The sequence below is a fragment of the Corythoichthys intestinalis genome, chromosome 8, assembly GCF_030265065.1.
Source record: "Corythoichthys intestinalis isolate RoL2023-P3 chromosome 8, ASM3026506v1, whole genome shotgun sequence".
Taxonomy (NCBI): Eukaryota; Metazoa; Chordata; class Actinopteri; order Syngnathiformes; family Syngnathidae; genus Corythoichthys; species Corythoichthys intestinalis.
Window position 1 is genome coordinate 48,492,623 of NC_080402.1, and position 26,270 is coordinate 48,518,892.

General features: G+C 39.6%; 1 protein-coding gene across 2 annotated transcripts in view; it reads right to left on the minus strand.

Annotated features, from left to right (window-relative positions):
- The window catches only part of col9a1a (collagen, type IX, alpha 1a), a 130,136-nt gene that overhangs the window by 11,846 nt on the left and 92,020 nt on the right, over positions 1-26,270 (minus strand). For both annotated transcript variants that reach the window (XM_057843165.1, XM_057843164.1), the window contains exons 15-24: positions 9,242-9,295; positions 9,120-9,173; positions 7,070-7,123; positions 6,937-6,990; positions 6,725-6,778; positions 6,585-6,638; positions 1,463-1,507; positions 1,328-1,381; positions 1,199-1,252; positions 1,063-1,116 (exon numbers count right to left, since the gene is read on the minus strand). In XM_057843165.1, the coding sequence (XP_057699148.1) occupies positions 1,063-1,116; positions 1,199-1,252; positions 1,328-1,381; positions 1,463-1,507; positions 6,585-6,638; positions 6,725-6,778; positions 6,937-6,990; positions 7,070-7,123; positions 9,120-9,173; positions 9,242-9,295 (531 nt within the window). The remainder of the gene's footprint in view (positions 1-1,062; positions 1,117-1,198; positions 1,253-1,327; positions 1,382-1,462; positions 1,508-6,584; positions 6,639-6,724; positions 6,779-6,936; positions 6,991-7,069; positions 7,124-9,119; positions 9,174-9,241; positions 9,296-26,270) is intronic.

The following is a 26,270-nucleotide window of genomic DNA, read 5'->3' on the forward strand; positions in this document are numbered from 1 at the left end:
TAACTCTAATATATAAGCTGCACAGACTACTTTTCGTTGTGTCAAAGTGTCATTTTGTCGATGTTGTCCCATGAAAAGATATACTTAAATATCTGCAGAAATGCGAGGAGTGTACTCACTTTTGTGATACACTGTAACTTTTTGTGTCAAAAAATACACAGGAATACAAATTTATTCTAATTTTTTAGTGCTTAAAATTTTGAGGGGAAAAGATTTTGATCTTGGAAAAAAGTGTCCTTCTATTCTCCTGAATCATCAGTTTCTTCCTATAAGCCAAATATAAGTGTTTATCTTGGTCTATATTTTTCTATATTTATGAAGAACATATTTGCGCCCGTAGTCACGCAGCCGAGAGAGAGAGAGAGAGAGAGAGAGAGAGAGGGCAAAGATGACAGCTGGAAGCCTGCGTGCACAGTTATGCTTGTGAATCATTCACAGAAGCAACACCTGTATATTACACCTTTTGTACTGTGTATTGGGCATTTTCAATGGTGGTCGAATACTTTGGGCGAGTTTATGTGATTGTTTTTGATGGTGTATAACGCTAACAGATACATGCTAATTTTTGTGTGGATTGTTATTGCTGTACCAGCAGCTAGATATAAAGGCAAATTTGAATTGATGTTGTTGAAGATGAAAATGATTAAATTTCATTTTTATTTTAGAATCATTCTGCAAGAGTTGATGTTGTGAGCAGCTGGCTGAATGAAGTCAGCAAACTACACGGACGTCTGACATCGTCATTTCGGAGTTTAGCTCGCTGTCTAGCTAGGATTTAGCTCCAACATATTGGCGAGGACAGAACAATGACGCATAATACATACTTTTGGATAGTTATTTTGACCAGGGGGTACTTAAAGGGTTAATTCCGACCTTCGCAGAAATTCGGGTCCTATCATCAGCGTAGGATTCGTTACCCAGGGACTAACCGTATTATTACTGTGACATGCAATGTCTGATAATTTTTTTAAAAATCGCCCCCCAAAATGCGATGTTTTTCTCCTTGTAGAAAAATACACAGTAGCATCAGATGCATTGGTGGTCTTTCTTGAGCAGTCTCACCCGTCCTCCAGGTGCCCCCATTGGTCCCCCAGGCCCTCGTTCTCCTCGTTCACCCTGCCATCACATGAGATTATTCCCTTCAGGATTATCTGGATAAACTGCCACTCATCAGGTTTACCACGGACGGAACACTCACAGGTCCTCCTCGAGGTCCAACGGGTCCCACCTCACCCTGGTCACCACGTTCGCCCTGGAATCAAACCCGTCAAGTCAAAGTTGAGCCTTATCGTTCACGTAATCAGGAACATTTTCAAGACTTCCATACTTGTTTTCCCGGAGACCCCATCAGTCCCGCGACACCAGGATCACCCGTGACTCCCTGCCAATTTTGAGGGGAAAAAGTGAAGAGCGTGACTTATCATGACATATCATATTGTTGTGACCAAACACGCTTTGATACCTTGGGACCGCTGACTCCTTTTTGGCCGAAAGAACCTGGGACCCCCTAAAGCGGAAAAAACAAACAAAACTCCAATTGACAACGATAAAACCAAGCGACCAGTACTTAGTACTCTGTGCCTAAGTGCATTTATAAGTATAAGGTGGAAAACACAGACAAGACTGAAAAAGCAGTTTCTGCTCTTGCACTCCTCTTTAAAAGAAACTTCTGTATTTTAAGCCAAAACAACTGTTGTGTTTGATAGAACAATATGTCAATATGCTGCCATAGCAGATTCACGGCGCATTAAGCCCCCAAACTGTTTTTAATTTGTCCGTTTTACCTTGGAAATCCCCGTTTACAGACGTCGCCCAACCGCTTTTGTTTCAACCCAGCCATAAATAACGAAGGTAATTAATTTATTTATTATTCAAAATGTCCGTCATTTTTAGCTTAAAATCATTAACTGATGTCTAATATTTCGTTTAAAAAAAAAAAGACTTTTTAAAAAGTATTCACTCGCATATTTTAAATTTTGAAACAAATTACATCACAATGAAAAAAATGGTGTCTGTAAAAAAGTCACGGATATCTACCTCATAACTATCACTTAATTGTATTTTTTTTGTGTGTGTTATTGTCGCATTTTTTCTGATATGTTAGATGATAGCTAATCGATCCAAACAAAGAAAAATTCTAAAAAAAAAATTTAAATGGCAAATATATGAAAAAGAAAATCTCGACCACTCCTTGATGTCTGCGATTTCTGCATCGCGACCCTTGTTATATTACCACGTTTCACCCATAAAATCCCCAAAGAATCCAGCTTTGGCCATTCACAGCTGTGTCTTGACACTCAGTGATACATACTACATGGAGTTTTGAATCGAAACAAGGTAAGTACGCGATAATATCTAGTTAAAGGCATGGCGTTTTGCTGTTAAAAAAAAAAAAGTTTTTTTTTTTTAAATGCCCTCCTGTTCAAAATTTTTATTCCCCCAGAAAATTGAGATTTTAAGCTATCCAATGATGTATCACACACAAGGGTGTAGGTTTGCATAGGGATGGTAGGGACATATCACTACCAACTTTTCAGGATGCTTAAATTGTCCCCACCAACTTTTACGCAACCTTATTTGCATAATTTAATGACTTCAGTTATATAGGTAATTTAAATTGTCCTCCCATGTTGTAAGGAAAGAATTAACCCTACCATTATTAAGAGAATTACTATACTTTCAATATGTTCAGACTTACATTGACCCTTCTTCACTTGCTGAATGTGCTAGTCCATTTTTCTCCCCCTCAAACGCAAATTTGATTGGCTGATGACTTGACCCCCGCCCTACATTCACACATGTGTTCACAGCCGATGTTCTGTAAAATGTTTCACCCTGATACTATTTTGCTCCCGAAGCTTTTGTGGTGGTGAATAAGCACTCTTTTACATTCAGTTGGACCCTCAAAGTTATCCAAAGGTGCTAAATAAACAAGAGATTATTACATTAATTGGATTATTGTTTTTGCCAGCGATGCCGGGAAGCTATAACAGCTGTAGTAGTAGCAAGTAGCTCTACCGATTTCCCCAATGAGACATCGCAAAAATAATCACATGACTCCTTTATACTAATCAGATGCAAGCTTGCCGTTCTAGCTTCACGTCAGCCAGCTCAATCATGTGGTCTTTAGCACCGTAAAAAATGAAGTATTTGACATTGAGCGCTGCTCTCAACATGACTCGAAAATGCGGATTTCAACCTCTATCCCAGTTTTTATTTGGCACTGATTGACCAAGGAAAACCAGATATATATCCTCATTTTGATTTCCAAATATGAATAATGGAGGAATTCTTCACTATTAAAACAAGAACTGTTTTCTCCACCAGAGGTGATTTTTTTGGGGAGGGGTTTTGTGTATTTCTTTGGCTTAATGTGGTTATGTAATGTGTTATTGTCCAGTATCATTATAACAACAATTCATATACCATTGTTTAAAAAAAAAAAATCAAACAAAAATAAGCAGTTACTCAAAATGTTTCTCTTACATGAGTATTCTTTTCACTGTAAACTTTTTTACTTGTACTTGAGTACATTTTTTGGATGACTACTTTTACTCTTACTTGAGTAATACTATTTTGAAGTAACAGTACTCTTACTTCAGTAAAGGTTTTGGCTACTCTAGCCACCTCTGCGTTTACATATTGCTATTTAAATTTGCTTATAAAATCCAGACACTTACTCTGGAAGTTTTCAAAATGTTTCTTTAGTAGTTTTGTATAAACAAAGGTTTAATCAAACGGTGTACAACCGAAATCAATACATATGCACTGCAAGCCCCCCAAGAAAAAAAAAAAAATCTTGTTTTCAGTGTAAATCTACTAGAAAGAAGTGAAATTATCTCCTAGTGCTTCAAGTAAATTTTACTCAGATTTCTTGAAATGAGAAAAATACCTAGCTGAAAATAAACTTTAAAAAATTTGTCAGAAATGTTCTTTATTTAAGAATATTGTTCATCAAAACATTATTTTTTTCCTTGGTTTAGGTGAAAAATGACCAACTTGTAGTTGTATGGCCTTAATAAAAACAAATCCTGTAGTAATAGTAATATTTACTTAAAGTAAGTGGAAGAATCTGATGCATTAATCTGTTAACCAGCCTTGAACACTCAGAACAAGATGGAGAAAAGTATTCGACTAGATTTAAGAAAAATGATCAGATTAAGACGTTATAAATTTGCAGTGTCGAAGGTAAATGAATTTGTACTGCTTGATTTTGCATTAATAATTTAGCCTATCAAGTAATTTGGTTCACATTGGTGAGAAGTGTAGCCCTGACCACCGTTCACCCAATCTGCTTGGTCTTATTAATGTCCCGTCTCAAGCAAAAAGTGTACATGGAGGTTATGCTGTTATATAGTCCCTATCAATATTGCGACCAAACCTACGCCCTTGATCACACATATCGGCCAATTTTGAAATTTGGCCAAATTGGGGGTCTTAGAGCGGAACTTCAAGTCACCTGAGTGTTTTCCACCATAAGTACTGGTTCAACTCATTTACTCAACTCATTCACTGCTACAGTGGCAATTGACATCCAATCCATTTGAACCGTGTGAATTTTGATCTGGGAATTTCATTTATTTATTTTTGGGGGTTTGTTTCATAAATCTCTCATGACCTCACTTATCCTACCTATTTGGCTGCCATTAGCAGCAGTAGACGTCCAATCCATCTCAAATGGGAAAGGCTGGAAGAGATTAGATGGCTTTCAGCTGCTCCCAGCTGAAATGGATTGAGCGTCTATTGCCGTCAATAGGTATTTTCAGTTCAATTCATTTAATATTTTCAATATCAATTTCCCTTCTACTAACTATCACAACACATACTCTGTGACCTCGGCTGGCAAGTCACATCCAAACTGTAAACATACACTCAAGGTACATTTCTTGATCATTTCACATTGAAATATAAATGTTGAAATTGTTGTGCATTCAGTTAACATTCATCCTGACCCCTCCCATCCTATTGTTTTCCCCTGAATAAAGAAGGTTGCTATGACAGCAGCTGGGGGAGAAGCTACATTGACTTCCTGCGTGTTTTTTTTAGCCAAGCTAGGTGTACATAAACCTAGCTTCAAATCTAACATTTTCTTGGTCCTTTCGAGCCGTGACACAACATATCTGAACGACGCCAGCAAGATTTATCATCATCAATTTTCAATTTTTTACTGAGGTGAGGCGATTTTTCTGGTTTGTTGGCATCCAAGGACTGACACAATACATCGACTTCCTGCGTGTTCTTTTTAGCCAAGCTTGGTGTACATAAACCTTGCTTCAGATCTAACAATAAAATTTAATAAAATCAATTAAAACAATTCAAATTGATTAGCATCATTAACTCAGAGCACAAAAAGCCAAACAATTTGACCAAAAAAACAAAAATTAATGAAACAAAAATGACAGTGTCATTGGACAAGGGACAGTTTTTATTTTTACTGCAGTCAGTATGAACTCCTTTGCTATGGTGTTTTTTTTGTTTGGTTGTTTTTTTTTTTTTTTTGCACTGAGCAATTTGGTATGCCACCTTATATGATGCTAACAGTTCTCGCTGGTTCACTGATGTAACACAAAGCAGGAAGATTGTTGGCAATATTTGGCACGTTTTCGCTGAAAAAAAATCAAGCGGCTTATCAATGCGATTGGGGTCTAATGCCTTTAAGTGACGTCTAATTGATTTGCTGTTCTCTGCTAACATTTTTAGACACAGTAAATATACTGGTCATTCCTCATCTTCCACTGTATTAAAAGTGAAGCCAAACAGTACATAATCTTTGTCATATTTCCTCGTCTTAGCTTTCAGGAGATGTATCCGACAAATATTTTTTCATGGTCTCACTTTGTTCAGGCTTTGTTAAAAGCACATCACATCTCTCACTCTTTGCTCTGTGCTCTTGTTTGGGGCAAAAATACTGCGCACACTCTGAAAATGAGAGCGCCACTGCCACCCACAGAGTGGACATGCAATTACACTTTATTCTAGTACAGCAAAATGTATGTTTCCCGAGGTCACATACGCCCATGCCCGGCATCGCCACACTATTTGAGAAGGACTGCTGTATACTAACAAAATACCCAAAGCGAATTAGCAACAACAGTCTCTTATTTCCAGCGACTCCAACCACCTCCATATAAAATTAGTTTTAGATCCTAATATAGGAGAAAGCAACTTTTACTGTCCACTGTAGTGATCACTGTCCCTGAGAGGATTAATAAAACGTGCCCTGGCAGTTGCATGCTGGTAGTTAGTCAATTTCAGAGGTTAAAGTTTTGAAATGTTCTTAGCCTCAGGGAATGTATGCAGGTTTATCCATTAATTGTCTGTCAGTAATATTTGCTTAATTGTTCCAAATTTGTTTGAAAAAATACAGCAAAATGTGCTCAGTGGTAATTGATAGGAAATACTGCAGTTTTCCCCTTCAATTACATTTAAAAAAAGCAGTCCCCGCCCACAAAAATATTTTGGGGGGGACAGTTTCGCTATATTTCTATACAGACCTATTACCCTATATCAATTCCCTATTAAAGTCAAGGTATCACTGTTTATGGGTAATGCGTCCCCCTCTACTGGCAACGATTCCCACTTACGGGAAGACCTTGTAGTCCAGCGTCGCCCGGTGCCCCGTTTTTGCCAGGAAGGCCCTGAAGAAAGACATAAACCACATGATGAAGACACAAAAAGGTGTCGAGTGGTCTAAAGGTAAGAAACCTGCTAAGACTTCAGTCACCTTGGAGCCAGGAAGCCCAGGTATTCCCTCCCTACCATCCGGACCAGGAAGGCCCTGTGACAGCAACAATTATGCAGGCATTAAGAATTTAGCAGTCATTAGCATCCAATGTCAATAGCCCTCTAAACTAAGACTATATTAGCTTGAATGGCATCTCAATTCAGATTCATAATTTTGCTTCGACTCAGCCGAAGTTCATTCTAAGTACTCACAGCTTCTCCCTTTGGTCCTGGTGGTCCTCTGATCCCAGAAGGACCTTGATCCCCCTGCCAAGACGCCAAGACAACATTAAGGTGACTGTAACAATGGTGATGCACATTCAACAACTGGACACAAAGGCCTGACCTGCAACCCGCTAGGTCCAGTCTCCCCGATGGCTCCTCTTTGGCCGATATCCCCCTGAATAATTTTGGGAAATTTATCAGAATGCTCATTGAACAGATACATGACATTTTTGCTAAAATACGTAGGAACAGTAGGCCAATTTTGGGTTAGAAAATACTCATTTGTAGCCACTATATACAGTGGGGCAAATAAGTATTTAGTCAACCACTAATTGTGCAAGTTCTCCCACTTGAAAATATTAGAGAGGCCTGCAATTGTCAACATGGCTAAACCTCAACCATGAGAGACAGAATGTGGGGGAAAAAAACAGAAAATCACATAGTTTGATTTTTAAAGAATTTATTTGCAAATCATTGTGGAAAATGAGTATTTGGCCAATACCAAAAGTTCATCTCGATACTTTGTTATGTACCCTTTGTTGGCAATGACGGAGGCTAAACGTTTTCTGTAACTCTTTACAAGCTTTTCACACACTGTTGCTGGTATTTTGGCCCATTCCTCCATGCAGATCTCCTCTAGAGCAGTGATGTTTTGGGGCTGTCGTTGGGCAACACGGACTTTCAACTCCCTCCACAGATTTTCAATGAGGTTGAGATCTGGAGACTGGCTAGGCCACTCAAGGACCTTGAAATGCTTCATACGAAGCCACTCCTTTGTTGCCCTGACTGTGTGTTTGGGATCATTGTCATGCTGAAAGACCCAGCCACGTCTCATCTTCAATGCCCTTGCTGATGGAAGGAGATTTTCACTCAAAATCTCTCGATACATGGCCCCATTCATTCTTTCCTTTACACAGTCCTGGTCCCTTTGCAGAAAAACAGCCCCAAAGCATGATGTTTCCACCCCCATGCTTCACAGTGGGTATGGTGTTCTTCGGATGCAATTCAGTACTCTTTCTCCTCCAAACACGAGAACCTGTGTTTCTACCAAAAAGTTTATTTTAGTGTCATCTGATCAAAACACATTCTCCCAGTCCTCTTCTGGATCATCCAAATGCTCTCTAGCGAACCGCAGACGGGCCTGGACGTGTACTTTCTTCAGCTGGGGGACATGTCTGGCAGTGCAGGATTTGAGTCCCTGGCGGCGCGTTGTGTTACTGATAGTAGCCTTTGTTACTGTGGTCCCAGCTCTCTGTAGGTCATTCACTAGGTACCCCCGTGTGGTTCTGGGATTTTTGCTCACCGTTCTTGTTATCATTTTGACGCCACGGGGTGAGATCTTGCATGGAGCCCCAGATCGAGGGAGATTATCAGTGGTCTTGTATGTCTTCCATTTTCTAATAATTGCTCCTTCAGTTGATTTCTTTACACCAAGCGTTTTACCTATTGCAGATTCAGTCTTCCCAGCCAGGTGCAGGTCTAAAATTATGTCTCTGGTGTCCTTTGACAGCGCTTTGGTCTTGGCCATAGTGGAGTTTGGAGTAAGACTGACTGAGATTGTGGACAGGTGTCTTTTATATTGATAATGAGTTAAAACAGGTGCCATTAATACAGGTAACGAGTGGAGCCTCGTTAGACCTGTTTGACAGCCAGAAATCTTGCTTGTTTGTAGGTGACCAAATACTTATTTTTCACTCTAATTTGGAAATAAATTCTTTGAAAATCAAACAATGTGAATTTTTTTTTTTTTTCCCCACAATCTGTCTCTCATGGTTGAGGTTTACCCATGTTGACAATTACAGGCATCTCTAATCTTTTCATATAGGACAACTTGCACAATTGGTGGTTGACTAAATACTTATTTGCCCCACTGTAGGTATAAGGTGCACACAAAATTTGAAATTTGTATGTTTAATGTTGAGTTGCTTCACCAACTGTGTCAATCAACATTTTTAGAGAAGCTTCATTTGATTACCCAACTACGGTATACAGCATGGAATAAAATACTGTTTTAAGTTGCCGTTTCTGCACAAATTACACCGACAATATTTCGTGGGCACATATTAGTATTTACGACTACAAAATAGTATTTTTTGCTTTAAACATCTTCATGTCATGTCAGCGGTTCCGTCAGCCATGATGATGGAGAAAACATCGTTGTCGAAACTCACCGGCGCTCCTTGGCGGCCCTGTGGTCCCAAGTCGCCGGGCTTTCCTCGGGGTCCCTGTTTGGAGACAGCTCAGTTACAAGAGGGAAACTATCTTCAGGACTACTGGATATAGAGTGTCCTACCCTTTCGCCTTTGGAGCCCATTATTCCTGCCAGGCCCTTGCTTCCGCCTGGGCCCTGGGAAGAGCAAATTAGAATGCGTTAGCTAGCACATAATTCATTTAGTTTTCTTCATGAGTTTACAGTGATCCCTCGCTACTTTGTGCTTCAAACTTTGCGAATCAGGCCATCGTGGATTTTTTTTTGATGAAAAAAAAAAAAATACAGATGAGCTGTCCCGAGCCTAACCCTGCTCTTTGTTGTTCCCTGGAAGCCTCAGCATCAAAGCGCCGCATGTGTCAATCATTGTTTAACTTATTAAACAGTTGCTGTGGCAACTCATTATGTGTAAGTGAGGAGATGGAGCGAAGTTGAGTAGACTCACTCAATGAAGCATTTAATAAAGGCAAGCATTCTTATTCTTTATTCTTGTTTAAAAATAATTTGGTGGGACAGTAACATGTTTAAAACTTATAATTATTACATTTGAAGTGCTTGCAAACCATTTATTAAAATATACTGTACATATTCATAGGTAAAAACATTTATTAAAATACAGTATACTGTACATATACATAAGTTTGTTGTTTTTTTTGTTTTGTTTTGTTTTTAATACTTTGGGGAAAAAAGTGAGAAAACATGTCTTATACGTATGTATCTCTTTCCATTGCTAAATCTGAATAAACATACATTGAACGCACACAAAAACCCCCCAATTTTTTTTTTTTTTTTTTTTTTGGGGGGGGGGTGTAGGGGGCGCTACTTTGCTGTTTTTTACTTATCGCAGCGGGTTCTGGTCCCCATTAACCACGAAAAACAAGGGATCACTGTATTATCATACAAGTCTAGGGCATGTCTGTAAATAGTTTATGCTAGTAGTAGTATGCTAATGCTGGTATTTTACGGCCGAATAATGTTGCTATCACTAAATTACTTTCAGCAGCCTAAAATAGATGAGAAAAAAACTATGGTCTGTTTTAATTTTTACTTGGAATAAGGGAGCCCCATTTATTGCTAAATCAACAGTTTTAACAGTATTAACTTGCTCAGAATAAGAGAGTCACAATTACCGTATTGGTCCGAAAATAAGACGGCCCTGATTATAAGACCACCCCTCCCCCCCTTTTCAAGACTCAAGTTTGCAAAAAGACTTTTTGAACACCAAATTAATTTTTATACAGAAAATAATTACAGTACATCCGAAACAAATTATTATAACAATATATTTGAGAGAAAAAGCATGTTATTTTGCCTCATTCAAATCTTAATATCTGAACATTTAAATATGTAAACTAAAGTGCAATCACATTCGTAAATGAATGGCTTCTGGTTCTTGAAATGTAAACTAGAAACTGCAATTTCGGGAGAAATTACACACCTTGGTCTTTCCTCTGTGGAGATACAGATCTTAGCCCCACTCAGGTCTATCAATAGAATGGATCATAATGCCAGTCATTGGCAAAAAACAAAGTAAAAGCCGTTAGAAATGAATGGGAGAATTGGACGTCCATGGACGTCAATGGCGGCACCTTTCATAATTGTTAATGGAATCGGGGAAGTTTGGGGGACAAGTCCTAATGATATGTAGTCATTTTCTGTTGATTTGGGAAAAAAAAAAATTCCCATTGAAAATGAATGGGAAAAATTTTGGACGTCCATGGACGTCAATGGTATCAACTTACATAAGCGTCAATGGAATCCAAGTACATTGGCATCAATAAAATGAACAAACATGAAGAAATGCCATTGGAAATGAATGGGAAGTTTGGACGTCCATGAACGTCAATGGCATCACCCTCCATAAGCGGCAATGCAATCGGGGACATTTGGGGGACACGTCCTAATGATATCTAGTCATTTTCTGTTGAATTGGGGAAAAAAAAAAATTCCCATTGAAAATGAATGGGAAAAATTTTGGACGTCCATGGACGTCAATGGTATCAACTTACATAAGCGTCAATGGAATCCAAGTACATTGGCATCAATAGAATGAACAAACATGAAGAAATGCCTTTGGAAATGAATGGGAAGTTTGGACGTCCATGGACGTCAATGGCATCACCCCCCATAAGCGGCAATACAATCGGGGACATTTGGGGGACACGTCCTAATGATATCTAGTCATTTTCTGTTGATTTGGGGAAAAAAAAAAATTCCCATTGAAAATGAATGGGAAAAATTTTGGACGTCCATGGACGTCAATGGTATCAACTTACATAAGCGTCAATGGAATCCAAGTACATTGGCATCAATAGAATGAACAAACATGAAGAAATGCCATTGGAAATGAATGGGAAGTTTGGACGTCCATGGACGTCAATGGCATCACCCCCCATAAGCGGCAATGCAATCGGGGACATTTGGGGGACACGTCCTAATGATATCTAGTCATTTTCTGTTGATTTGGGGAAAAAAAAAAATTTCCCATTGAAAATGAATGGGAAAAATTTTGGACGTCCATGGACGTCAATGGTATCAACTTACATAAGCGTCAATGGAATCCAAGTACATTGGCATCAATAGAATGAACAAACATGAAGAAATGCCTTTGGAAATGAATGGGAAGTTTAGACGTCCCTGGACGTCAATGGCATCACCCTCCATAAGCAGCAATGCAATCGGGGACATTTGGGGGACAGGTCCTATTGATATCTAGTCATTTTCTGTTGATTTGGGGGAAAAAAAAAATTTCCCATTGAAAATGAATGGGTAAAATTTTGGACGTCCATGGACGTCAATGGCAGCACCCCCCATAAGCGTCAATGGAATTGGGGACGTTTGGGATATACGTCCTATTGATATCTGGTCATTTTCTGTTGATTTGGAGAAATTTAGTTTTTTCCCCATTGAAAATGAATGGGAAAAATTTTGGACGTCCATGTAAGTCAATGGCGGCACCCTTCATAAGCGTCAATGGAATTGGGGAAGTTTGGGGGACACGTCCTATTGATATCTGGTCATTTTCTGTTTATTTGTGGTAATTTTGTTTTTTCCCCATTGAAAATGAATGGGAAAAATTTTGGACGTCCATGGCAGTCAATGGCATCGACATCCATATAGTCAATTGAATCCAAGTACATTGGCATCAGTAGATTCGACATGCATGGCCGTCAATGGCATCAATGCAATGTAAATTCCATTGGAAATCCCATTGGAAGTGAATGGGACTTTTCCCATTCGAAATGAATGGGATAGTTTTTGGCAAATTTCCGAGGAAGCGTAATTTTTTTCCAAATTCTGTATACAACTTTTATGCCCCTCACCGTCCCGGAATTTTTGATGCCCAAATTGTGTGATTTGGTCAAAAATTGTAGGACTAGATACATTTTGAAACTTTTTTTTTTTTTCCGGAAAATTGCCGTTTACGGGCGAAGGGAAAATTTTTCGGGTCCGTTTGAAAAATTCCCATCGTCGCGCGAAAATTCCGGTCGTGCCGATATTTGAACGGTGCCGATCGGTCAAACGGTTCGGGCTGTGCAGCGTGCGTTTTTTTTTCATTCAAAATGAATAGGAAAGTTTTTGGCAAATTTCCGGGGAACCGTAAATTTTTGCCAAATTCTGTATATAACTTTTATGCCCCTCACCGTCCCGGAATTTTTGATATCCAAATTATGTGATTTGGTCAAAAATTGTAGGACTAGATACATTTTGAAACTTTTTTATTTTTTCGGAAAATTGCCGTTTACGGGCGAACGGAAAATTTTTCGTGGCGGTTTGAAAAATTCCCATCGTCACGCGAAAAATCCGGTCGTGCCGATACTTCAACGGTGCCGATCGGTGCTACGGTTTGGGCTGCGCGGCGCGCCGAAAAAAACGACTATAATAATAAGAAGAACTAGAAACTGCAATTTCGGGAGAAATTACACACCTTGGTCTTTCCTCTGTGGAGATACAGATCTTAGCCCCACTCAGGTCTATCAATAGAATGGATCATAATGCCAGTCATTGGCAAAAAACAAAGTAAAAGCCGTTAGAAATGAATGGGAGAATTGGACGTCCATGGACGTCAATGGCGGCACCTTTCATAATTGTTAATGGAATCGGGGAAGTTTGGGGGACACGTCCTAATGACATCTAGTCATTTTCTGTTGATTTGGGGAAAAAAAAAAAATCCCATTGAAAATGAATGGGAAAAATTTTGGACGTCCATGGACGTCAATGGTATCAACTTACATAAGCGTCAATGGAATCCAAGTACATTGGCATCAATAGAATGAACAAACATGAAGAAATGCCTTTGGAAATGAATGGGAAGTTTGGACGTCCATGGACGTCAATGGCATCACCCCCCATAAGCGGCAATGCAGTCGGGGACATTTGGGGGACACGTCCTAATGATATCTAGTCATTTTCTGTTGATTTGGGGAAAAAAAAAAATTTCCCATTGAAAATGAATGGGAAAAATTTTGGACGTCCATGGACGTCAATGGTATCAACTTACATAACCGTCAATGGAATCCAAGTACATTGGCATCAATAGAATGAACAAACATGAAGAAATGCCATTGGAATAAATGGGAAGTTTGGACGTCCCTGGACGTCAATGGCATCACCCTCCATAAGCAGCAATGCAATCGGGGATATTTGGGGGACACGTCCTATTGATATCTAGTCATTTTCTGTTGATTTGGGGGAAAAAAAAAAAATTCCCATTGAAAATGAATGGGTAAAATTTTGGACGTCCATGGACGTCAATGGCAGCACCCCCCATAAGCGTCAATGGAGTTGGGGACGTTTGGGGTATACGTCCTATTGATATCTGGTCATTTTCTGTTGATTTGGAGAAATTTAGTTTTTTCCCCATTGAAAATGAATGGGAAAAATTTTGGACGTCCATGTAAGTCAATGGCGGCACCCTTCATAAGCGTCAATGGAATTGGGGAAGTTTGGGGAACACGTCCTATTGATATCTGGTCATTTTCTGTTGATTTGGGGAAATCTTGTTTTTTCCCCATTGAATATGAATGGGAAAAATTTTGGACGTCCATGGCCGTCAATGGCATCGACATCCATATAGTCAATTGAATCCAAGTACATTGGCATCAGTAGATTCGACATGCATGGCCGTCAATGGCATCAATGCAATGTAAATTCCATTGGAAATCCCATTGGAAGTGAATGGGAACTTTTCCCATTCGAAATGAATGGGATAGTTTTTGGCAAATTTCCGAGGAAGCGTAATTTTTTTCCAAATTCTGTATACAACTTTTATGCCCCTCACCGTCCCGGAATTTTTGATGCCCAAATGATGTGATTTGGTCAAAAATTGTGGGACTAGATACATTTTGAAACTTTTTTTTTTTTCACGGAAAATTGCCGTTTACGGACGAACGGAAAAATTTTCGGGGCCATTTGTAAAGTTTCCTGTGTCACGCGAAAATTCCGGTCGTGCTGATACTTGAACGGTAACGATCGGTCTAACGGTTCGGGCTGTGAAGTGCGCGTTTTTTTTCCATTCAAAATGAATAGGAAAGTTTTTGGCAAATTTCCGGGGAACCGTAAATTTTTGCCAAATTCTGTATATAACTTTTATGCCCCTCACCGTCCCGGAATTTTTGATGCCCAAATTATGTGATTTGGTCAAAAATTGTAGGACTAGATACATTTTGAAACTTTTTTTATTTTTCGGAAAATTGCCGTTTACGGGCGAACGGAAAATTTTTCGTGGCGGTTTGAAAAATTCCCATCGTCACGCGAAAAATCCGGTCGTGCCGATACTTCAACGGTGCCGATCGGTGCTACGGTTTGGGCTGTGCGTTGGCTCAAAAAAACGCGGAGATTTATTGAATAATAATAATAACTAGAAACTGCAATTTCGGGAGAAATTACACACCTTGGTCTTTCCTCTGTGGAGATACAGATCTTAGCCCCACTCAGGTCTATCAATAGAATGGACCATAATGCCAGTCAATGGCACTAAACAAAGTAAAAGCCATGAGAAAAGATTGGGAGAATTGGACGTCCATGTCCGTCAATGGCAGCACCCTCCATAATTGTTAATGGAATCGGGGAAGTTTGGGGGACACGTTCTATTGATATCTAGTCATTTTCTGTTGATTTGGGAAAAAAAAAAAAATTTCCCATTGAAAATGAATGGGAAAAATTTTGGACGTCCATGGACGTCAATGGTATCAACTTACATAAGCGTCAATGGAATCCAAGTACATTGGCATCAATAAAATGAACAAACATGAAGAAATGCCATTGGAAATGAATGGGAAGTTTGGACGTCCATGAACGTCAATGGCATCACCCTCCATAAGCGGCAATGCAATCGGGGACATTTGGGGGACACGTCCTAATGATATCTAGTCATTTTCTGTTGATTTGGGAAAAAAAAAAAAATCCCATTGAAAATGAATGGGAAAAATTTTGGACGTCCATGGACGTCAATGGTATCAACTTACATAAGCGTCAATGGAATCCAAGTACATTGGCATCAATAGAATGAACAAACATGAAGAAATGCCTTTGGAAATGAATGGGAAGTTTGGACGTCCATGGACGTCAATGGCATCACCCCCCATAAGCGGCAATGCAATCGGGGACATTTGGGGGACACGTCCTAATGATATCTAGTCATTTTCTGTTGATTTGGGGAAAAAAAAAAATTTCCCATTGAAAATGAATGGGAAAAATTTTGGACGTCCATGGACGTCAATGGTATCAACTTACATAAGCGTCAATGGAATCCAAGTACATTGGCATCAATAGAATGAACAAACATGAAGAAATGCCATTGGAAATGAATGGGAAGTTTGGACGTCCCTGGACGTCAATGGCATCACCCTCCATAAGCAGCAATGCAATCGGGGACATTTGGGGGACAGGTCCTATTGATATCTAGTCATTTTCTGTTGATTTGGGGAAAAAAAAAAATTTCCCATTGAAAATGAATGGGTAAAATTTTGGACGTCCATGGACGTCAATGGCAGCACCCCCCATAAGCGTCAATGGAATTGGGGACGTTTGGGATATACGTCCTATTGATATCTGGTCATTTTCTGTTGATTTGGAGAAATGTAGTTTTTTCCCCATTGAAAATGAATGGGAAAAATTTTGGACGTCCATGGAAGTCAATGGCGGCACCCTTCATAAGCGTCAATGGAATTGGGGAAGTTTGGGGGACACGTCCTATTGATATCTGGTCATTTTCTGTTGATTTGGGGAAATTTTGTTTTTTCCCCATTGAAAATGAATGGGAAAAATTTTGGACGTCCATGGCCGTCAATGGCATCGACATTCATATAGTCAATTGAATCCAAGTACATTGGCATCAGTAGATTCGACATGCATGGCCGTCAATGGCATCAATGCAATGTAAATTCCATTGGAAATCCCATTGGAAGTGAATGGGACTTTTCCCATTCGAAATGAATGGGATAGTTTTTGGCAAATTTCCGAGGAAGCGTAATTTTTTTCCAAATTCTGTATACAACTTTTATGCCCCTCACCGTCCCGGAATTTTTGATGCCCAAATTATGTGATTTGGTCAAAAATTGTAGGACTAGATACATTTTGAAACTTTTTTTTTTTTCACGGAAAATTGCCGTTTACGGACGAACGGAAAAATTTTCGGGGCCATTTGTAAAGTTTCCTGTGTCACGCGAAAATTCCGGTCGTGCCGATACTTGAACGGTGCCGATCGGTCTAACGGTTCGGGCTGTGAAGCGCGCGTTTTTTTTCCATTCAAAATGAATAGGAAAGTTTTTGGCAAATTTCCGGGGAACCGTAAATTTTTGCCAAATTCTGTATACAACTTTTATGCCCCTCACCGTCCCGGAATTTTTGATGCCCAAATTATGTGATTTGGTCAAAAATTGTAGGACTAGATACATTTTGAAACTTTTTTTGTTTTTCGGAAAATTGCCGTTTACGGGCGAACGGAAAATTTTTCGTGGCGGTTTGAAAAATTCCCATCGTCACGCGAAAATTCCGGTCGTGCCGATACTTGAACTGTGCCGATCGGTGCTACGGTTTGGGCTGTGCGTTGGCTCAAAAAAACGCGGAGAATAAGATGAATAAATAATAAGTACAAATAAAGTTGCACAATAACAATACCTTGTTCTTTCTTTCAGAAAGACCAAGGTAATAACTAGAAACTGCAATTTCGGGAGAAATTACACACCTTGGTCTTTCCTCTGTGGAGATACAGATCTTAGCCCCACTCAGGTCCATCAATAGAATGGATCATAATGCCAGTCATTGGCAAAAAACAAAGTAAAAGCCGTTAGAAATGAATGGGAGAATTGGACGTCCATGAACGTCAATGGCATCACCCTCCATAAGCGGCAATGCAATCGGGGACATTTGGGGGACACGTCCTAATGATATCTAGTCATTTTCTGTTGATTTGGGAAAAAAAAAAAAAAATCCCATTGAAAATGAATGGGAAAAATTTTGGACGTCCATGGAGGTCAATGGTATCAACTTACATAAGCGTCAATGGAATCCAAGTACATTGGCATCAATAGAATGAACAAACATGAAGAAATGCCTTTGGAAATGAATGGGAAGTTTGGACGTCCATGGACGTCAATGGCATCACCCCCCATAAGCGGCAATGCAATCAGGGACATTTGGGGGACACGTCCTAATGATATCTAGTCATTTTCTGTTGATTTGGGGAAAAAAAAAAAATTCCCATTGAAAATGAATGGGAAAAATTTTGGACGTCCATGGACGTCAATGGTATCAACTTACATAAGCGTCAATGGAATCCAAGTACATTGGCATCAATAGAATGAACAAACATGAAGAAATGCCATTGGAAATGAATGGGAAGTTTGGACGTCCGTGGACGTCAATGGCATCACCCTCCATAAGCGGCAATGCAATCGGGCACATTTGGGGGAAACGTCCTATTGATATCTAGTCATTTTCTGTTGATTTGGGGAAAAAAAAAAAATTCCCATTGAAAATGAATGGGAAAAATTTTGGACGTCCATGGACGTCAATGGTATAAACTTACATAAGCGTCAATGGAATCCAAGTACATTGGCATCAAAAGAATGAACAAACATGAAGAAATGCCATTGGAAATGAATGGGAAGTTTGGACATCCCTGGACGTCAATGGCATCACCCTCCATAAGCAGCAATGCAATCGGGGACATTTGGGGGACAGGTCCTATTGATATCTAGTCATTTTCTGTTGATTTGGGGAAAAAAAAAAATTTTCCCATTGAAAATGAATGGGTAAAATTTTGGACGTCCATGGACGTCAATGGCAGCACCCCCCATAAGCGTCAATGGAATTGGGGACGTTTGGGATATACGTCCTATTGATATCTGGTCATTTTCTGTTGATTTGGAGAAATTTAGTTTTTTTCCCCATTGAAAATGAATGGGAAAAATTTTGGACGTCCATGGACGTCAATGGCAGCACCCACTATAAGCGTCAATGGAGTTGGGGACGTTTGGGGGACACGTCCTATTGATATCTGGTCATTTTCTGTTGATTTGGGGAAATGTAGTTTTTTCCCCATTGAAAATGAATGGGAAAAATTTTGGACGTCCATGGCCGTCAATGGCATCGACATCCATATAGTCAATTGAATCCAAGAACATTGGCATCAATACATTCGACATGCATGGCCGTCAATGGCAATGCAATGTAAAGTCCATTGGAAATCCTATTGAAAGTGAATGGGAACTTTTCCCATTAGAAATGAATGGGATAGTTTTTGGCAAATATCCGGGGAACCGTAAATTTTTTCCAAATTCTGTATACAACTTTTATGCCCCTCACCGTCCCGGAATTTTTGATGCCCAAATTATGTGATTTGGTCAAAAATTGTAGGACTAGATACATTTTGAAACTTTTTTTTTTTTCACGGAAAATTTCCGTTTACGGACGAACGGAAAAATTTTCGGGGCCATTTGTAAAGTTTCCTGTGTCACGCGAAAATTCCGGTCGTGCCGATACTTGAACGGTGCCGATCGGTCTAACGGTTCGGGCTGTGAAGCGCGCGTTTTTTTTCCATTCAAAATGAATAGGAAAGTTTTTGGCAAATTTCCGGGGAACCGTAAATTTTTGCCAAATTCTGTATACAACTTTTATGCCCCTCACCGTCCCGGAATTTTTGATGCCCAAATTATGTGATTTGGTCAAAAATTGTAGGACTAGATACATTTTGAAACTTTTTTTTTTTTTCGGAAAATTGCCGTTTACGGGCGAACGGAAAATTTTTCGGGGCCGTTTGAAAAATTCCCATCGTCGCGCGAAAATTCCGGTCGTGCCGATACTTGAACGGTACCGATCGGAGGTACGGTTCGGGCTGTGCGGCGCGCCGAAAAAAACGTCAACAATTATTGACCTATAATAATGATAAAAAAAAAAAAGTACAATAAAGTTGTACAACAACATAACCTTGTTCTTTCCTTCAGAAAGACCAAGGTAATAATAATAATAACTAGAAACTGCAATTTCGGGAGAAATTACACACCTTGGTCTTTCCTCTGTGGAGATACAGATCTTAGCCCCACTCAGGTCTATCAATAGAATGGATCATAATGCCAGTCATTGGCAAAAAACAAAGTAAAAGCCGTTAGAAATGAATGGGAGAATTGGACGTCCATGGACGTCAATGGCGGCACCTTTCATAATTGTTAATGGAATCGGGGAAGTTTGGGGGACACGTCCTAATGATATCTAGTCATTTTCTGTTGATTTGGGAAAAAAAAAAAATTCCCATTGAAAATGAATGGGAAAAATTTTGGACGTCCATGGACGTCAATGGTATCAACTTACATAAGCGTCAATGGAATCCAAGTACATTGGCATCAATAAAATGAACAAACATGAAGAAATGCCATTGGAAATGAATGGGAAGTTTGGACGTCCATGAACGTCAATGGCATCACCCTCCATAAGCGGCAATGCAATCGGGGACATTTGGGGGACACGTCCTAATGATATCTAGTCATTTTCTGTTGATTTGGGAAAAAAAAAAAATTCCCATTGAAAATGAATGGGAAAAATTTTGGACGTCCATGGACGTCAATGGTATCAACTTACATAAGCGTCAATGGAATCCAAGTACATTGGCATCAATAGAATGAACAAACATGAAGAAATGCCTTTGGAAATGAATGGGAAGTTTGGACGTCCATGGACGTCAATGGCATCACCCCCCATAAGCGGCAATGCAATCGGGGACATTTGGGGGACACGTCCTAATGATATCTAGTCATTTTCTGTTGATTTGGGGAAGAAGAAAAAAATTCCCATTGAAAATGAATGGGAAAAATTTTGGACGTCCATGGACGTCAATGGTATCAACTTACATAACCGTCAATGGAATCCAAGTACATTGGCATCAAAAGAATGAACAAACATGAAGAAATGCCATTGGAAATGAATGGGAAGTTTGGACGTCCCTGGACGTCAATGGCATCACCCTCCATAAGCAGCAATGCAATCGGGGACATTTGGGGGACAGGTCCTATTGATATCTAGTCATTTTCTGTTGATTTGGGGAAAAAAAAAATTTCCCATTGAAAATGAATGGGTAAAATTTTGGACGTCCATGGACGTCAATGGCAGCACCCCCCATAAGCGTCAATGGAATTGGGGACGTTTGGGATATACGTCCTATTGATATCTGGTCATTTTCTGTTGATTTGGAGAAATTTAGTTTTTTCCCCATTGAAAATGAATGGGAAAAATTTTGGACGTCCATGTAAGTCAATGGCGGCACCCTTCATAAGCGTCAATGGAATTGGGGAAGTTTGGGGGACACGTCCTATTGATATCTGGTCATTTTCTGTTGATTTGGGGTAATTTTGTTTTTTCCCCATTGAAAATGAATGGGAAAAATTTTGGACGTCCGTGGCCGTCAATGGCATCGACATCCATATAGTCAATAGAATCCAAGTACATTGGCATCAGTAGATTTGACATGCATGGCCGTCAATGGCATCAATGCAATGTAAATTCCATTGGAAATCCCATTGGAAGTGAATGGGAACTTTTCCCATTCGAAATGAATGGGATAGTTTTTGGCAAATTTCCGAGGAAGCGTAATTTTTTTCCAAATTCTGTATACAACTTTTATGCCCCTCACCGTCCCGGAATTTTTGATGCCCAAATTATGTGATTTGGTCAAAAATTGTAGGACTAGATACATTTTGAAACTTTTTTTTTTTTCACGGAAAATTGCCGTTTACGGACGAACGGAAAAATTTTCGGGGCCATTTGTAAAGTTTCCTGTGTCACGCGAAAATTCCGGTCGTGCCGATACTTGAACGGTGCCGATCGGTCTAACGGTTCGGGCTGTGAAGCGCGTGTTTTTTTTCCATTCTAAATGAATAGGAAAGTTTTTGGCAAATTTCCAGGGAACCGTAAATTTTTGCCAAATTCTGTATACAACTTTTATGCCCCTCAATGTCCCGGAATTTTTGATGGCCAAATTATGTGATTTGGTCAAAAATTGTAGGACTAGATACATTTTGAAACTTTTTTTTTTTTCCGGAAAATTGCCGTTTACGGGCGAACGGAAAATTTTTCGGGGCCGTTTGAAAAATTGCCCGCGTCGCACGAAAATTCCGGTCGTGCCGATACTTGAACGGTGCTGATCGGTGCTACGGGTCGGGCTGTGCGGCGCGCCGAAAAAACGCGGAGAATAAGATGAATTATAATAATAATAATAACTAGAAACTGCAATTTCGGGAGAAATTACACCTTGGTCTTTCCTCTGTGGAGATACAAATCTTAGCCCCACTCAGGTCTATCAATAGAATGGACCATAATGCCAGTCAATGGCACTAAACAAAGTAAAAGCTATTAGAAAATATTGGGAGAGTTGGACGTCCATGGCCGTCAATGGCAGCACCCTCCATAAGCATCATTGTAATTGGGGACATTTGGGGTACACGTCCTATTGATATCTGGTCATTTTTTGTTGATTTGGGCAAAAAAAAAAAATTCCCATTGAAAATGAATGGGAAAAATTTTGGACGTCCATGGACGTCAATAGTATCAACTTACATAAGCGTCAATGGATACCAAGTACATTGGCATCAATAGAATGAACAAACATGAAGAAATGCCATTAGAAATGAATGGGAAGTTTGGACGTCCATGGACGTCAATGGCATCACCCTCCATAAGCAGCAATACAATCGGGGACATTTGGGGGACACGTCCTATTGATATCTGGTCATTTTTTGTTGATTTGGGGAAAAAAAAAAAATTCCCATTTAAAATGAATGGGAAAAATTTTGGACGTCCATGGACGTCAATTGTATCAACTTACATAAGCGTCAATGGATACCAAGTACATTGGCATCAATAGAATGAACAAACATGAAGAAATGCCATTAGAAATTAATGGGAAGTTTGGACGTCCATAGACGTCAATGGCATCACCCTCCATAAGCAGCAATACAATCGGGGACATTTGGGGTACACGTCCTATTGATATATGGTCATTTTTTGTTGATTTGGGAAAAAAAAAAAAAATTCCCATTGAAAATGAATGGGAAAAATTTTGGACGTCCATGGACGTCAATGGTATCAACTTACATAAGCGTCAATGGATACCAAGTACATTGGCATCAATAGAATGAACAAACATGAAGAAATGCCATTAGAAAAGATTGGGAGAGTTGGACGTCCATGGCCGTCAATGGCAGCACCCTCCATAAGCATCATTGTAATTGGGGACATTTGGGGTACACGTCCTATTGATATCTGGTCATTTTTTGTTGATTTGGGAAAAAAAAAAAAATTCCCATTGAAAATGAATGGGAAAAATTTTGGACGTCCATGGACGTCAATGGTATCAACTTACATAAGCGTCAATGGATACCAAGTACATTGGCATCAATAGAATGAACAAACATGAAGAAATGCCATTAGAAATTAATGGTGAAGTTTGGACGTCCATGGACGTCAATGGCATCACCCTCCATAAGCAGCAATACAATCGGGGACATTTGGGGGACACGTCCTATTGATATCTGGTCATTTTTTGTTGATTTGGGGAAATACAAAAAATTCCCATTGAAAATGAATGGGAAAAATTTTGGACGTCCATGGACGTCAATGGTATCAACTTACATAAGCGTCAATGGATACCAAGTACATTGGCATCAATAGAATGAACAAACATGAAGAAATGCCATTAGAAATTAATGGGAAGTTTGGACGTCCATGGACGTCAATGGCATCACCCTCCATAAGCAGCAATACAATCGGGGACATTTGGGGTACACGTCCTATTGATATCTGGTCATTTTTTGTTGATTTGGGGAAAAAAAAAAAATTCCCATTGAAAATGAATGGGAAAAATTTTGGACGTCCATGGACGTCAATGGCAGCACCCCCCATAAGCGTCAATGGAGTTGGGGACGTTTGGGGTATACGTCCTATTGATATCTGGTCATTTTCTGTCGATTTGGAGAAATTTAGTTTTTTCCCCATTGAAAATGAATGGGGAAAATTTTGGACGTCCATGGAAGTCAATGGCAGCACCCCCCATAAGCGTCAATGGAATTGGGGAAGTTTGGGGGACACGTCCTATTGATATCTGGCCATTTTCTGTTTATTTGGGGAAATTTTGTTTTTTCCCCATTGAAAATGAATGGGAAAAATTTTGGACGTCCGTGGCAGTCAATGGCATCGACATCCATATAGTCAATTGAATCCAAGTACATTGGCATCAGTAGATTCGACATGCATGGCCGTCAATGGCATCAATGCAATGTAAATTCCATTGGAAATCCCATTGGAAGTGAATGGGACTTTTCCCATTCGAAATGAATGGGATAGTTTTTGGCAAATTTCCGAGGAAGCGTAATTTTTTTCCAAATTCTGTATACAACTTTTATGCCCCTCACCGTCCCGGAATTTTTGATGCCCAAATTATGTGATTTGGTCAAAAATTGTAGGACTAGATACATTTTGAAACTTTTTTTTTTTTCACGGAAAATTGCCGTTTACGGACGAATGGAAAAATTTTCGGGGCCATTTGTAAAGTTTCCAGTGTCACGCGAAAATTCCGGTCGTGCCGATACTTGAACGGTGCCGATCGGTCTAACGGTTCGGGCTGTGAAGCGCGCGTTTTTTTTCCATTCAAAATGAATAGGAAAGTTTTTGGCAAATTTCCGGGGAACCGTAAATTTTTGCCAAATTCTGTATACAACTTTTATGCCCCTCACCGTCCCGGAATTTTTGATGCCCAAATTATGTGATTTGGTCAAAAATTGTAGGACTAGATACATTTTGAAACTTTTTTTATTTTTCGGAAAATTGCCGTTTACGGGCGAACGGAAAATTTTTCGTGGCGGTTTGAAAAATTCCCATCGTCACGCGAAAAATCCGGTCGTGCCGATACTTCAACGGTGCCGATCGGTGCTACGGTTTGGGCTGTGCGTTGGCTCAAAAAAACGCGGAGAATTATTGAATAATAATAATAATAATAACTAGAAACTGCAATTTCGGGAGAAATTACACACCTTGGTCTTTCCTCTGTGGAGATACAGATCTTAGCCCCACTCAGGTCTATCAATAGAATGGATCATAATGCCAGTCATTGGCACAAAACAAAGTAAAAGCCATTAGAAATCAATGGGAGAATTGGACGTCCATGGACGTCAATGGCGGCACCTTTCATAATTGTTAATGGAATCGGGGAAGTTTGGGGGACACGTCCTAATGATATCTAGTCATTTTCTGTTGATTTGGGGAAAAAAAAAATTTACCATTGAAAATGAATTGGAAAAATTTTGGACGTCCATGGACGTCAATGGTATCAACTTACATAAGCGTCAATAGAATCCAAGTACATTGGCATCAATAGAATGAACAAACATGAAGAAATGCCATTGGAAATGAATGGGAAGTTTGGACGTCCATGGACGTCAATGGCATCACCCTCCATAAGCGGCAAAGCAATCGGGGACATTTGGGGGACACGTCCTAATGATATCGAGTCATTTTTTGTTGATTTGGAAAAAAAAAAAAAATTCCCATTGAAAATGAATGGGAAAAATTTTGGACGTCCATGGACGTCAATGGTGTCAACTTACATAAGCGTCAATGGAATCCAAGTACATTGGCATCAATAGAATGAACAAACATGAAGAAATGCCATTGGAAATGAATGGGAAGTTTGGACGTCCATGGACGTCAATGGCATCACCCTCCATAAGCGGCAATGCAATCGGGGACATTTGGGGGAAACGTCCTAATGATATCTAGTCATTTTCTGTTGATTTGGGGAAGAAAAAAAAAATTCCCATTGAAAATGAATGGGAAAAATTTTGGACGTCCATGGACGTCAATGGTATCAACTTACATAAGCGTCAATGGAATCCAAGTACATTGAAATCAATAGAATGAACAAACATGAAGAAATGCCATTGGAAATGAATGGGAAGTTTGGACGTCCATGGACATCAATGGCATCACCCTCCATAAGCGGCAATGCAATCGGGGACATTTGGGGGACACGTCCTAATGATATCTAGTCATTTTCTGTTGATCTGGGGAAAAAAAAAATTTCCCATTGAAAATGAATGGGAAAAATTTTGGACGTCCATGGACGTCAATGGTATCAACTTACATAGGCGTCAATGGAATCCAAGTACATTGGCATCAATAGAATGAAAAAACATGATTAAAAGCCATTAGAAATTAATGGGAAATTTGGACGTCCATGGCCGTCAATGGCATCACCCTCCATAAGAGGCAATGCAATCGGGGACATTTGGGCGACACGTCCTATTGATATCTAGTCATTTTCTGTTGATTTGGGGAAAAAAAAAAAATTACCATTGAAAATGAATGGGAAAAATTTTGGACGTCCATGGACGTCAATGGTATCAATTTACATAAGCGTCAATGGAATCCAAGTACATTGGCATCAATAGAATGAACAAACATGAAGAAATGCCATTGGAAATGAATGGGAAGTTTGGACGTCCGTGGACGTCAATGGCATCACCCTCCATAAGAGGCAATGCAATCGGGGACATTTGGGGGACACGTCCTATTGATATCTAGTCATTTTCTGTTGATTTGGGGGGAAAAAAAAAATTCCCATTGA